The sequence below is a fragment of the Sycon ciliatum genome, chromosome 1, assembly GCF_964019385.1.
Source record: "Sycon ciliatum chromosome 1, ocSycCili1.1, whole genome shotgun sequence".
NCBI classification, from domain to species: domain Eukaryota; kingdom Metazoa; phylum Porifera; class Calcarea; order Leucosolenida; family Sycettidae; genus Sycon; species Sycon ciliatum.
The window spans coordinates 12619997-12636244 of record NC_088643.1 but is presented as its reverse complement, the minus strand read 5'-3'; the positions used below and the strand labels follow the sequence as shown (position 1 = coordinate 12636244).

The following is a 16248-nucleotide window of genomic DNA, read 5'->3' as shown; positions in this document are numbered from 1 at the left end:
TACTTGCTACGTGTGTGACTGTGGCCGCCATTGCATGCCTTTTTCCATAGCTTGCACGTTCCTCAAGAGGCTTCTGCTCCTGGACTATACTTTCTGCTTTCACTCACTGTAATAGTCGCGGACAACCCTGGCCACGTCATTGGCCACAAAGCTCGCTAGAAGTGGTCACTCGTCCCCTGTCCGAAATTTCCAGTCCACTGTCGTATACTCTTGGACCATACAGGTACCGAACGGAACTGCACGGATACCGTAGAGCAACCAGACACGTGCGCTATTGTAACGTTAGGCAACGATTTAGATCAGTTGACCATCGCATTTCCATTTGACGTTTGAATGGATGCTCAAATAATATCCAACAGCCTCAATCCTCCAGTCTCAGGTCCGTGGTCATCGAAATCATGAGGATCAACAAGTGTTTTTCTATAACTGTCTGGCTTTATTCAATCTTTGACCATTATCACTGCCATTCGGCCCATTGACATTGTAGGACCAACCGTTTACTCGATTCATAAAATTAATCATCATTACGAGAATCTAAAAATTTTAGATTCTCGGATCAGTCCTTGCAGCTTGGCTTATGTTATGGCTTTATGCACTCAGCGAGCCAGTGTGATACTCTGCCAAGGAACCGAACACGACAAAAAAATACCTATGTCAGGTCTTTCTTCATGCACGCATGCGCCATGGCCACCACGACCGGAGAGTCGGAGACCCCATGCCCAGCCCATCCCCAGGCCACCTGCCTAAACAAAAACATCGGCCGAAGCCTCTGCAGACTGCAGTACTGAAGTACCGCACCGTCCGTTGACATTGTCATCTCCTTGGGATTATTTTCCTAGTGCTGATAGCGAAGAGCGTAGATCTGTGCGAGCTTGATGCTGAACATTTCAAGCGTTATTTTCGAAAGAGTTGTTTGCCTTCATCAAGTTAGTTCGCTCTGTACCTGAGCCACAACTGATGAACGGCTTGTACTTGAAAGTACGACGTGTTATTCCTTGAGAAAACACAACTCTTTGATCCTAAGAAGTTATGCAGTAACTTGATGTCGATCGTGATCAGTCCGCAGTGCGAGTGAACTGTGGTCACGCGGACAGGCAGGAGTGTGAACAATGGCAGACAGGGTGCGCTATAACATAGCCTTCTTACTTTCCAATCTAGATGCATCCGTGATCTTGGAACTCTTGCTGGAGGATGATGTGCTGGACGTTGATGAATATAAAACTGCCTCCAGCAAGGAGAACGTGAAGTCTGATCTGACAAAGTACGTGGTGAGGTTAATGCTAACGAAAACGGAGGAACAGGTGGATTCGTTCCTGAAGCTGATTCAACACAGCCAACCCGATGTTGCTAAACATGTTGCCAACACTATGGCAAAGCGACGCGATGCAACTGCCAGTGGGGGAGCTGACCATCCGACGAAGCCAATGTCGGCAGATCGTGAGTCAACACTTGGCTCGTCCTCCGGTAAGTGTTCACATAGAAAACAATCCATACTGTTTTGCAAACATAATGACACACACATTGTGTAAGAGAAATCAGAGTAGATCTAGCGTGTAGAGGGGACGGCTCGATACTGGGACGCTTTGACAGCCAAATTTGTATAGACCCAAACCGATCATCAGCGTTGATTTTTCACTCGAAATATGTTTGTGGAAGGAAACTGGCATGTTGAAGTTTGCTCCGGGGCCAGAGTCAATCGAACTGAGCCACTCCTTTGTGTTGACCCATTGCCTCCAAGTTGCCAAATTTTTCGCTTCAAAAAAGTTCAAATCAGAGGTGGCTCCAAACCGGACACGTTTTAGAGTGCACATCAAATTCACTCTGGGTCTGAAATTAGGTAATTGCTATCGCTCCACGACGGCCAGTACAGAGTAACAATAAGCCTTGTGTGTGCTTCCATTAGTTTTGATTGGTATGCGGTGCTTTATTGGCGAGAGGCGAGCCGCTGTTTACCTGCGACAAGAAGTTGATTTTTCGAAAGTCGTAAAACTCAAGTCGCAGTGCGAAGCACCACGTCAAAAACTCACCTGCTTGATATGGCGCTTCTGGTCATCGCAGAGCCATGGAATTTTGGCTCGGAGTATAAAACATCGTAGTCTCACTGTGACATATGTTTTCTAATCAAAATACCAAGAGAGAAAGTGAATATTGAGTCCGTTCCGGTTTGCAACCTATGTCCTATTTGAAACCGTCCCCTCTACATGTCAGTTACTGTATCACAACAAAGATAATCTGGCGTCATCAGGTGGGGCCTTGCTCAGGCATTGTTTGCCAAGTAGGAAAAATCATAAATGAAAACGAACACAAAGGGACACACTTAGCTTATCGGCTAATTGTGTTGTTGTGAACCTTGGAAGGCAAAGTCAGTTTAGTACCAATCCACTCAGTATGAGTCTATCAATGACCAGTCCACAGTGGACAGACAGCTGGTGGGTAGGTAGGTAGATAGGTACTAGGTGGGTGGGTGCGTAGGTAAGTAGGTAGGTGGGTAGGTAGGTGGGTGGGTTGGTGGTTGGGTGGGTAGGCAGGTAGGTAGGTTTTATTGTTTTACTAGGGGACTCCCAACAGGTCAAGGCATTTTACAAGTAACCTAGGAAAAGCCGGATTTGGTCTGTAATACAATCCCAGGAAGAGATACAGCTTGGCGGCATTGGTGAGATACTGTGTTACTCCACCCGAATATTCACAAGTAGTTCACAAGCGCACGTGTATACAGGTATACAGGTATTTTATTTATTCCACATCCCATTGCATGTAGTTTCCAATCAAAGAGGAGCGGGTGGAAGCCAACCACGGGTGAGAAACATAAAGAAAATATATTAATAGAAAGAAAAGGTGTATGTGTTCACAGTACACTGCTCTGGTACGGCGACTGGTGTATGTATCACTACGGGATCATGTGTGATAGGGAACAGGAACTGTACGCTGTTCAGCAAGCCTGCTCAGACCAAGACTATACAACTTTGAGTACAAAATGCTACAGGTTCTGAGATTTTATTCTGTTCACTAGCTTCTATTAATATGAAGAGGTGTTTTCTTTGGAAATACCCACACAAATCACTTCGGAGGATTAGCAAGACGAAATTCGCGTTCGCAAACATTTTTCAGTTCGCGAACTGGATTGCAAACTTTCGCATTTTTCGTTTGGAAAAGTAGTCGGAACACGAATCGCGGATTGTTGTTGTTGTTGTTGTTGTTGTTGTTGTTGTTGTTGTTGTTGTGTTTATTTTAATTCGCAAACCAAACGGGCAGATCTGCCCAATGAAACGGTGGCGAATGCAGATAGAAAGCAGTAATAAATGAAATTGGGGAGGGATGTAATAAGGATAGAGGTAGAGAAAAACTACAGTCCATTCATTGGAAACTGGCACCCTAACTTTTTGGTGTCTCTCTCACATAGTTGAAGATATCGTGACAATAACAGTACATCCTGCATTGTGTGACCCGTGCAATTACTCCTTGCCACATTTGAGGCCAGAAAAGTCCAAGAACAGGGAAATAGAAATTCAGCCAGGTTTTACAAAATTAGGAAAGGTATGCCATGGCAAAATGTATGGAGAAGCAGATCCAAAACCCAGATTTTTGAGATTTAAAGTGGGTTTTTGCTCCTCAATTCGGCGCAAATCCGACTTTCAAAAGCCAGCGGGCCAGCTTCCGATGAATGGACTGTAAGCCAGCTTATCATCAAACAGGACGTTTGGTACTCTAGGTACTAAGGGTGTGCGGGATCATGCTGGCGCGGAACGGGCGGAGCGTGGTGATGGCACGTATATCGCTGGATAAGGTGTTCCACAGCTGGGCGCCCCGGAACGCGAGGCAACCCATGCCGAACCTGGTGCAAACTGGCGGTTGGCGCAGACCCATGGTGGAGTGCAACCTAGTTGGGCCAGCTGACGAAGGAACTAGGAGGGCTTGCAGGTCAGAACTTGCGTGCCCATTGTGTCAGGGCAGTCATAAATTTACCACGCTGTATACATGTACTGTCTGTACACAATGTAGATCTACGTCGTGTCCACGTCATGCTATTTCCAGTCAAATAACATAGGATACGGAGACCACCTGGTTCCAGAGACTACGTTCTCTTGAGCGGTAGACAGGTTAGACATGTAAAGGAATTTCCCCCCGCTCCCCGCCACACAACCACTCTCCGACTCATCCACGCGGGCAAGAGGACGACACAGTTTCTTGAATAAGATCTCTTGGAATAAATAACTAACTGGTGGGCGGGAGAACGGGGAGAAAAGACAAAGAAATAATAAACAACCAACAGTTATAAAACAGAGAAAAGGGCGAACACATCGAAACGACCAATCAGGGACTAATACGTACAGAACACATGACCAAGGCCAAGACAACCAGACCACGGACGAATCACACATGACTCTCATTCCCAGACCAAACTAGCACTGCGCATGTGCAGCATTCACTCTACAGTCACGCTCACACAGACGGAAGCACATCCTCACACTCTGACAACGCGTACTCTTGCATGCACCACATACCATAAACGTCACACATCACACCATACTCGCGCGTACACCTAGACCATATATGACATCAGACACTGGACTCCACAAGACAAGAACCAAATACAACGACATGCGTAAATCATAGTCGTAACATAAATTCGTAACATAGCCCTCTCCTTTGCGGAGAGTCGACCTCGACTCTCGACTCAGGGAAAATAAAGAACAGGCAGAACAAATCACAAACATCAGAGAAAAGAAACAAGACGACAGGAGGAGAATGATGAGCAGGCGGCAGTCGTCGGGGACCGTGTAGAGTATGAGTAGGTCCCTTGGTCGTCTGGCCAGTTCGATATGGACAAATCAGAAGACAGCAGAACACAGCAGGCATGTAGGATCAAACAGTGAGGAGAGTATAGACAAAACAAACCAATGGCTGCCAGTACGCAAAGAAAAAACAGGAACTCGAAAACGCAGGGACCCCGCCTGCCAAAACCTATCAAGCTAAGAAAAAAATACCCGCAAGGCAAACCATTACAACGCAGGGATCCCTCCAGCTCACCGGGTAGGCCGTGGCTCACCATGATCGGGCGCCCACCACGGCGAACTGGAGAGACCCGCCAGTGGACACAAAAATGACAAAACGCTCACTGAAAGGCTACCCCAGCTATGAACCAACTCGTAACCAAGAAAACCGTTCCAGTACAAAACACCGCAAATATACGCTCACGGACTCGAAAAAACCACGTTCACTGAAAGACCAAAACCAAACCCTTGCCTTGAAATATGCTACGAACTACGAAAACTGAGCATGTACGACTCGAAGGGAACACCATGATTAAAGTAACAACAAAATCCATCACTGGGATTGACTCACCGGGTGTATGGTGTGGACTGCAACGAACGACCACCCGCATCATCGCCGATTAGAAGCGCGCAGAGAATCATGCCGTCTGTGTCCAGTAGAGTATCCAGCAGCCACAACAAACAACGCGTCGCCAAACGTTGACGAAGAGAAAGGAATAAAAATAATAAAGTCGCCAAGCGTCTACAAAACAGAAAGAGAGAAACGAAAGGACCACGGCGAGCATAAACTACTTGTGGAGAAGTAGAATCAGGTACGAGCCAGTCTCCACGTTGGGCGCCAATGTAAAGGAATTTCCCCCCGCTCCCCGCCACACAACCACTCTCCGACTCATCCACGCGGGCAAGAGGACGACACAGTTTCTTGAATAAGATCTCTTGGAATAAATAAATAACTGGTGGGCGGGAGAACGGGGAGAAAAGACAAAGAAATAATAAACAACCAAAAGTTATAAAACAGAGAAAAGGGCGAACACATCGAAACGACCAATCAGGGACTAATACGTACAGAACACATGACCAAGGCCAAGACAACCAGACCACGGACGAATCACACATGACTCTCATTCCCAGACCAAACTAGCACTGCGCATGTACAGCATTCACTTGACAGTCACGCTCACACAGACGGAAGCACATCCTCACACTCTGACAACGCGTACTCTTGCATGCACCACATACCATAAACGTCACACATCACACCATACTCGCGCGTACACCTAGACCATAATCACACCAGACATCAGACACTGGACTCCACAAGACAAGAACCAAATACAACGACATGCGTAAATCATAGTCGTAACATAAATTCGTAACAGACAGGTTTCACTGTACATGTACTGGATCTCAGCTGATACAAAACACTCACCAGCTACTAGCCAAGCTGATACAAAACACTCACCAGCTCCTAGCCAAACTGATACAAAACACTCACCAGCTACTAGCCAAGCTGATACAAAACACTCACCAGCTACTAGCCAAGCTGATACAAAACGCTCACCAGCTACTAGCCAAGCTGATACAAAACACTCACCAGCTACTAGCCAAGCTGGTACGAAACACTCACCAGCTACTAGCCAAGCTGATACAAAACACTCACCAGCTACTAGCCAAGCTGATACAAAACACTCACCAGCTACTAGCCAAGCTGATACAAAATACTCACCAACTTCTAGCCAAGCTGGCAAACCTACACTAGCTGAAGTCCAAAGAGAGCAGGCTGGGAAGAGGAGGGTCGAGCATGCAGCAGCAGCAAGCAAAGAAAGAATAGAGGCCAGCAGGATCGAGCAGCACACTGGGCTGCAGAAAGTAAATACTATGAAAGAAGCCAGTCAAAAAGCCAATGAGACAACTGAGACAAATTCTCAGATAATGGATGAGAGATCTGTGGTAATGAAGAGTACATGCAACACATTGAAGAGCACCAGCAAGAGGTTGGCTTAGCCTAGTACATGTATAAGGCCACACGTTTTTACTTCTATGTTTCTCGTCACCCGCGTGCATACGATTCAGGAGTCTGGAAGAAAAAAAAGACTGTGCTGCACTGTGGGGACCAGCACATGCACATGTGCACCCTGGCCTGGCCTGCACGGCACATGATGCGAAGTCAACCGGTCGCTGCATGGAGTTTTTGTTGCGCAATCTAGCTGCACGTGCACAGAAGCTCCTAACATGTACTAGTTGCTAACTTACTTTGGATGCTATTTTACACGGTGTTTTGGTCGATGAGCAAAGGTCTAGTAAAAACAATTTGGGGGTAATTATTTTTTTCCACCTCTCGCATACGATTTTCGACTTTCGGGTGACGAGAAACATAGCAATAAAAACGTGTGGCCAAATGTTCAATAGGAAAGGAAAGAGAAGTGCACCAATGTTATGGAGATCGATGAGAAAGTTTGCTAGTGGCGTATGACCTCCAGGACCTATTCTCACCATCAGCCGGTAGCACCACCCGGCACCAGGTTTCCAGGGGTCTCACTGTCCCCTCGGCACAGTCAGAAGCCGGCAGATCTCGCCTGGCCTTTCAGGCAGCCTTGGCCTGGAACGCACTCCCAAGGAGTGTAAGGGAGATCAAGGCTGCCCAGCAATTTAAGCTTGCCTCCATCCCCTACACCTTGCAATGAATGCTCTGTCTGACTTTTCCTGTCCACACACCACGTCATTTACTCTTCTCTGCGTGCTTGTGCACCTATGAACTCTTTGTGTTTCCTCTGTTGACGCTTCAAAATCGCTCTGTTGACACTGCAAAATCGCTTATCAAACTAAATTACATAGCAATTTGTTCTTCGCTGCTACCCCCAACCACATGTTGATGCGCTCACCACCCTCCAATGCCTCTAACCTCACTGCTTCCCTCTCTGTGTCTGGCTATCTCTCTCCCCCCCCCCTCTCTCTGTCTCTCTCTGTCTCTCTCTGTCTCTCTCTCTCTCTCTCTCTCTCTCTCTCTCTCTCTCTCTCTCTCTCTCTCTCTCTCTCTCTCTCTCTCTCTATCTATCTATCTATCTATCTATCTCTATCTGTCTGTCTTGCTGTCTAGCTGTCTGTCTGTCTGTCTGTCTGTCTGTCTGTCTGTCTCTCCCTGTCTCTCTCTGTCTCTCTGTCTCTGTCTCTCTGTCTCCGTCTCTCTGTCTGTCTGTCTGTCTGTCTGTCTCTGTCTCTGTCTCTGTCTCTGTCTCTGTCTCTCTCTGTCTCTGTCTCTGTCTCTCTCTCTCTCTCTCTCTCTCTCTCTCTCTCTCTCTCTCTCTCTCTCTCTCTCTCTCTCTCTCTCTCTCTCTCTCTCTCTCTCTCTCTCTCTCTCTCTCTCTCTGTGTGTCTCTCTCTCTCTCTCTCTCTCTCTCTCTCTCTCTCTCTCTCTCTCTCTCTCTCTCTCTCTCCCTCTCTCTCTATCTCTCTCTCTCTCTCTCTCTCTCTCTCTCTCTCTCTCTCTCTCTCTCCCTCTCTCTCTCTTTCTCTCTGTAGCTCTCTCTCTCTATCTCTCTCTTTCTCTCTCTCTCCTTAATCCACCATACCCAGTTCGCAAGGCTGGGCGGGGTTGTGAGCAGGCTTTCATTTCATCTTTTCTTATCATTTCTGCTTTTCATCTCATTACAAAAATTCTGCGCTTTTTCTCCATCTGCGCATAAAATCTAGACTGACAACCTGCTTGTTAAATCATGCACCTGTTTTCAGGCGTAAAAACCCTGTTGTAGAGGTCTCAGTCCTCATTTGTTAGACTTACCTGTCTTTATAAATGTAACTTACTCTCTCTCTCTCTCTCTCTCTCTCTCTCTCTCTCTCTCTCTCCCCCCGTAGCTCTCTACCCGTAGCTCTCTCCCCTTTGAAATTTGCTTCCATAGAATTGGGCACCATTGCCCGTTTGGCCTTGCGAAGTAAAATTAAAATCAACAACAACAACTTACTTGTTAGCAGTGAGAAGCGCTTACAGAGATCAATCAGTTCATGCATTCACATCAATTGTATTGACAGCTGACCCTGGGAATGCAGTGGGTTCAGTTAGATGGACAGTCCTGAGGTTATAACCACAGGGATCGATTTACTTTGATTTTTTTGCATAGCAGTCACTGCTACACAGTTTTACAATTGACTAGCAACTTCCAGTATTGATTAGCAGTTTTCCTTCATCAAAAGTTTACATGTATAGCTGTACAATAGCTGTACAATAGCAGGATTTCGTACAGAAGAGGACAATAGCTGCAGTTGCTATTTGCTTTTCCAAGCGAATGTTCGACCTGAATATTTACGTTAGAGTTTTCGCTTGGGCACGTTACATGTTCAGCGTCCATCCGACTTCGAGTTCTTCACAACACAATGTCTTTCAACAGGGCAGTTCCACTGATTCCTTCGACGAAGAAACCTCAGGAAAGCGCTCAAACGATCGTGACATTTCGTGCAAAGCGCATCGAATTTCGCTTTTCTCCTTTTCTTCATCGAAACGAATCGACATTCCTGGCGCGGCCAGTTCTTTGTCCCTCTTCTGGACAGTGAATCACTGATCAGATTCACTGACATGTTGGCTACATGAGACTAAGAACCATCTACTTCAACTGTGCCTTGTCGAACAGAAACAAACTGAGCTTGACAGTGAAAAAAGAAATGAGAACATCAGGAAAAGTCACCGCCGTGTACAAAACTTCAGAAGACTGCAGTCATGTACGACCAGTGCTAGTGCAGTGTCCAAAATCGAAAGAGCGCGATCCGCGACCTGCGCGCGGACTGAGCAGGACAGGCCAGTTGGTTGGAGTAGTAAAATACTACTCCCTAGTCAGCAGTGTGTACAACAGTCGCATGTAGACTGCACACAACTGGTCTTTGTAGTGCATCGCAGTTTTGGGCGATAAAAAACGAAAAGCGAATCGCAGCCAGTGAATTTTGATTCGCAAACTGCGATGCGAACCCGGATAAATCGATCCCGGAACCAGATCTACATGACGATTCTGTAGATCTACAAGAAATGCATGTGCCACCGGCGTGAAGCACTGTCATGGGTCACTAGATTATTGCTAGGGAGTTCAGTTCCAGCCTGGGTCAGGTGAAAACTGCAGTCACAACTCGCGTGTACATTTTAACCCTTTGTGTACGGACTCTACAACTTTCGATCCCCTGGGATCGAAACGTTTCAAGATTTCAATCGATCGTAACTCAGTCATTTCTGGGTTATTTTCAAACACTAAGATATGTAGGTCCAAGAGAAAGTCCATTGAAACAATCGCGAAAGCGCTCCGATGTGCGGTTCTGGGAATGTGTGTGTGTGTGTGTGTGTGTGTGTGTGTGTGTGCACGTGAGTGTGTGTGTATGTGTGTGTGTGTGTGTGTGTGTCCATTGTTCGTATCACCTGACGATGGCCAAGTGCCGAAACGTTGTAAAATAGCGGAACTTGAACGGATGTGCAGCGCTATTGGAATGGGTGTGTCCACTCAAATTCCTTTCCATGTATTATCGGTGTTGTGCAATTCCATTTTTATTTGTTTCTTGACATGTAGTTGTGTGTAGTTGTGTGTTCATGGTCATCTGTGCCTTCTGTATTTTGCTGCTTTCGCAACAGACAATCCGTTTGACCTGAAAAGGTTTGTGTGTGATATTCAACCATGGTTGAACAATGTTGACGCAGATCGACTGCGACAGATGGTGATCAAGAAACATCTCATAGCTGACAACGCATCAATAGAGCGACTAAAGAGAATTCGGTCCCGGGATGGACTGTCTGATCATAATGAGGCGCTCATCCAGTTGCTCAGAGCTGGTGGCCTAAAGACTTATCGTGATCTCTGTGTTGTCATTGAGGAACTTGGTTATGCGGACAAGAGCAAGGAAATGCTCTCCATTTTGTCCCCCACAGGTATGTTGTTGCTATACGTTTACTGCAATGTGTTCAACTTTGGTGGTGTTTAACGGACAGCTGAGAGTTTTCTCTTCAACGTACATATGTTAGTTTTTGGAAATAACCCAGGAATGACTGAGTTCCGATCGATTGAAATTTTGAAAAATTTCGATTCCAGGGGATCGAAAGTTGTACAGTCCGTACACAAAGGGTTAAATGGGGCCCCGCGTGAGATCTCTTTGGCCTGACTTTGACCGCGCTTCTATCTGATCCCGTGCCCCGTGGCCAGTACTCCCTTGTCGATGCTTAATGATAGCTTGCATAGACCTCGGTCCTACCGGTAGGACCTACCGGTAGGACCATCATACACAGACATGCTGCATGGCCTCTGTTCTAACATTGACCTAAAACTTGACCCTAAACTGTTGCTCAGGGGCTAATGAAGGAGTCCACAAATTTTAGACGTGATCGCACAAAGCATAGTACGAAATTCCATGGTAACAGCAAATGGTAACCATGGAAACGGTGTATGGAATTATGCATTCCACTGCCTTGGCAGACTAATAAAAACATTAGTACCTCACCACGATTGATGTGCCATGGTCAAAATTCACTTTGGACAGAGTTGCTAGCGCTCCGACAGGAGTATGTGCGGCCATTTTGACAATTGATAAAATTGCGCGTATGCAATGCACTGGACATAGTCTTGCATTTTGCGCCATTACTTTGCCTGACAAAGACCTCATCTCAACAATTGTTTCAAGAAATTTCTCAACCAAAAGCACTTTTGCAGCGCGATTTCTTGGGTCCTACCGGTAGGACCCGTGGTCCTACCGGTAGGACGGCATGCAAGCTATCATTAAAGGGAAAGTTAAGGCAAAAATTAAAATTTCACCAGTTGTAGTCTTCGGGGTGCTGAGTCGAATGGTCGTGGTCCGAGGAAGCTGAGACACTCCCTTCCTACTTGAATCCCAATCGAACTCGCGCACTTCCACCGAAACTGGGTGACTGCGCCCTACTAGATGGGGATTTGTATACAAAATGTCACTAAAAGCGCCATTTCGTTCTTATAAAAGCACGGATGACCGCGATTGGCCCATATGTTGTAGTCTTTTGGACGCTGAGTCGACTGGTTTTGGTCCGAAAAAGCTGCGATGCAGCGTTCCTTCTTTATTCCCAATCGAACATGGTTGAACAAGCAGTCACGTGCTCCTGGGTGCCCAAATCACCTGGTCACCACGCCAGCAGGCGACAACTTTCACACCAAGGTTCAACTCAAGTGACAGGACTGCACCCAAAAAAGGTCAAACAGGCTAGTAAGTTGTACCCTGCAGGCACGGTGACCAGGTGACTGGCGTAAGCAGGAGCACGTGACCGCTTGTTCAACCATGTTCGATTGGGAATAAAGGAGGAACGCTGCATCGCAGCCTTTTCGGATCAAAACCAGTCGACTCAGTGTCCAAAAGACTACAACATATGGGCCAATCGCGGTCATCCGTGCTTTTATAAGAACGAAATGGCGCTTTTAGTGACATTTTGCATACAAATACCCATCTAGTAGGGCGCAGTCACCCAATTTCGATGGAAGTGCGCGAGTTCGATTGGAATTCAAGTAGGAAGGGAGCGTCTCAGTTTCCTCGGACCACGACCATTCGACTCAGCACCCTGAAGACTACAACTGGTGAAATTTTAATTTTTGCCTTAACTTCCCCTTTAAGGTAGCTGAAGTCATTGCCTTTCCATTGATGTCACATATGCCATGCTTGAACAAACAAGGTTGAGTCGCGGTTCACTACACTACACTATACTACACTATACTACACTACACTACACAACACTACACTACACTACACTACACTACACTACACTACACTACACTACACTACACTACACTGCACTACACTACACTACACTACACTACACTACACTGCACTACACTGCACTACACTGCACTACACTACACTACACTACACTACACTACACTACACTACACTACACTACACTACACTGTACACTACACCACACTACACTGCACTGCACTACACTGCACTGCACTACACTACACTACACTACACTACACTACACTACACTACACTACACTACACTACACTACACTACACTACACTACACTACACTACACTGTACTACACTACACTACACTACACTGCACTACACTACACTGCACTACACTACACTACACTGGACTACACTGCGCTACACTACACTACACTACACTACACTACACTACACTACACTACACTACACTACACTACACTACACTACACTGCACTACACTGCACTGCACTACACTACACTACACTACACTACACTACACTACACTACACTACACTACACTGCACTACACTACACTACACTACACTACACTACACTACACTACACTACACTGTACTACACTACACTACACTACACTACACTGCACTACACTGCACTACACTGCGCTACACTACACTACACAACACTACACTACACTACACTACACTACACTACACTACACTACACTACACTACACTACACTACACTACACTACACTACACTACACTACACTACACTACACTACACTACACTACACTACACTTCATTGACATTACACTACACTACACTACACTACACTACACTACACTACACTACACTACACTACACTACACTGTACTACACTACACTACACTACACTGCACTACACTACACTACACTACACTACACTACACTACACTACACTACACTACACTACACTACACTACACTACACTACACTACACTACACTACACTACACTACACTACACTACACTACACTACACTACACTACACTACACTGTACTACACTACACTACACTACACTGCACTACACTACACTACACTACACTACACTACACTACACTGCACTGCACTGCACTGCACTGCACTGCACTGCACTACACTACACTACACTACACTACACTACACTACACTACACTACACTACACTACACTACACTACACTACACTACACTACACTACACTACACTACACTACACTACACTACACTACACTACACTACACTACACTACACTGTACTACACTACACTACACTACACTGCACTACACTACACTACACTACACTACACTACACTACACTACACTGCACTGCACTGCACTGCACTGCACTGCACTACACTACACTACACTACACTACACTACACTACACTACACTACACTACACTACACTACACTACACTGTACTACACTACACTACACTACACTACACTACAGTCCATTCAGAAAAAAATTAACTTCTAGCTTTTGGCCATAAATGGGTCAAACGTTGAGTTTTTTTAGAATTTGTTTCTGCAATCCTCTATGGAGTCCTCTTCCAATTATGTTTCTGAAGTTTTTTTCTCCAAAAAGCAAGCCATAACAAGAATAGGATTTCGGCCAGGTTTTGCCCCCAAAGCATTGAATTGGGAAAAACCAAAAAAATCCAGGCCGTTTGACCCCGTCTGCAACAGTGCATTGTGCGGTTCGAACCCCAGTTCAGGTACCCTTTTTGGACCCTTTTTCAAATTTCAAATTTCGCAGCACTGCACTGTGTACGATGAAATCACGAAAAATCGCCAAATACGGGAGCTCGCCAGAGCCAGAGCCCATCTTTTTATGAATGGACTGTACACTGCACTACACTGCACTACACTACACTACACTGCACTACACTACACTACACTACACTACACTACACTACACTACACTGTACTACACTACACTACACTACACTGCACTACACTACACTACACTACACTACACTACACTACACTACACTACACTACACTACACTACACTACACTACACTACACTACACTACACTACACTACACTACATTACACTACACTACACTACACTGTACTACACTACACTACACTACACTACACTACACTACACTACACTACACTACACTGCACTACACTACACTACACTACACTGCACTGCACTACACTACACTACACTGCACTGCACTGCACTGCACTGCACTGCACTACACTACACTACACTACACTACACTACACTAACAGTTACACTACACTACACTGCACTACACTACACTACACTACACTGCACTGCACTACACTACACTGCACTGCACTGCACTGCACTGCACTGCACTGCACTGCACTGCACTGCACTGCACTGCACTGCACTGCACTGCACTGCACTGCACTGCACTGCACTGCACTGCACTGCACTGCACTGCACTACACTGCACTGCACTGCACTGCACCACACCACACCACACCACACCACACCACACCACACCACACCACACTACACTACACTACACTACACTACACTACACTGCACTGCACTGCACTACACTACACTACACTACACTACACTGCACTACACTACACTGCACTACACTACACTACACTACACTACACTACACTACACTGCACTACACTACACTGCACTACACTACACTACACTACACTACACTACACTACACTACACTACACTGGTACGGCGACTGATCTACATGTACACTACGGGATCGTGTTTGCTTGGACATGATGGTTGAGCGGTGTTTTGCAATCTCCTCGGACTAAGACCGTTCGACTAAGCATTCGGAAAACGACAGGTGCTTCGTCCAAGTTCTTATACGAATGGAGAGCCGCGTTCAGTGAAATGTTCTGTGAAAATTCCTATCTACCCAGGACCGGCACCACTGGTATGGCTGGTGTGGCCATAGCCAGACCAGTTTCCACCAATTCCAACGCTCATAGAATACTCGGTGTGCAATTAATTATCTGGGAGTACTAATGCTAGGCTATACTCATGCACTCCTTGTTATAGTCCCTCCTCCCTACCCCCCCCCCCCCAGATGTTGTTCTTGTCCAGTGATGACTACTGTGCTAGCTGTATGTGTGTTGCTAGAGGCTGAGTGTGTTGCTGAAACAAACAGATAATACATTATGTACGTGTATTGGAAAGCATTATAGAGACATGCTCCCAAGATATTGAAAACTGGGCATGCACGGGAAAACATCGGCCTTCTAGCTGACCTGGCGTCAGACCACCCCTCAAGAGCAGCTTCCATGGCTGATACTAGTACTTATAATATAGCACATCCATCCATATTTGAAGTACGCGAGCTCAATCGGGAATGTGGAACGAAAGGAGCGTCTGAGCTTCCTTGTACTAACACCATTGAACATAGTGACAATAATACTACCATTACTTGTATTGTTGTAAGCTTTTTTGCCAGAATACTACAAGTTGTAAAATTGTGTATTTAGGCTGTACACAGGCGCGTGCACCGGGTCAAAAAAGGTGGTTTCCAAAACAATTGGACTACCATTTTGCAATAAGCTACCTGCAGATTCAGCAGTACAGTGGTCCCTCTATAATCCGGCACCATTTGTGCCACGAAAATCTGCTGGATTAGGGAGGGTGCTGGATTAACAAATCTGATTTACTGCTGCAATGTGCATGAAGAGGACATTTTGGTTACTGAAAATTGTGCTGGTTTATCGAGGGTGCTGGATTATAAAGTGCCGGATTAGAGAGGGACGACTGTATTACACACTGAAAGAAAGTTTTAAAGGTTATGGCT

At 46.0% G+C, this 16248-nt stretch overlaps 1 protein-coding gene across 2 annotated transcripts in view; it reads left to right on the top strand.

The window, feature by feature from the left end:
- Positions 1–738: 738 nt before the first annotated feature.
- LOC135813802 (uncharacterized) overlaps positions 739–16248 on the top strand; it is a 31212-nt gene continuing 15702 nt past the window's right edge. Inside the window, exons 1-2 of one of the 2 annotated variants that reach the window (XM_065326813.1) lie at positions 739–1464; positions 10375–10668. In XM_065326813.1, the coding sequence (XP_065182885.1) occupies positions 1110–1464; positions 10375–10668 (649 nt within the window). In that variant the 5' untranslated portion in view covers positions 739–1109. The remainder of the gene's footprint in view (positions 1465–10374; positions 10669–16248) is intronic. The other variant, XM_065326821.1, reaches the window with a different exon arrangement.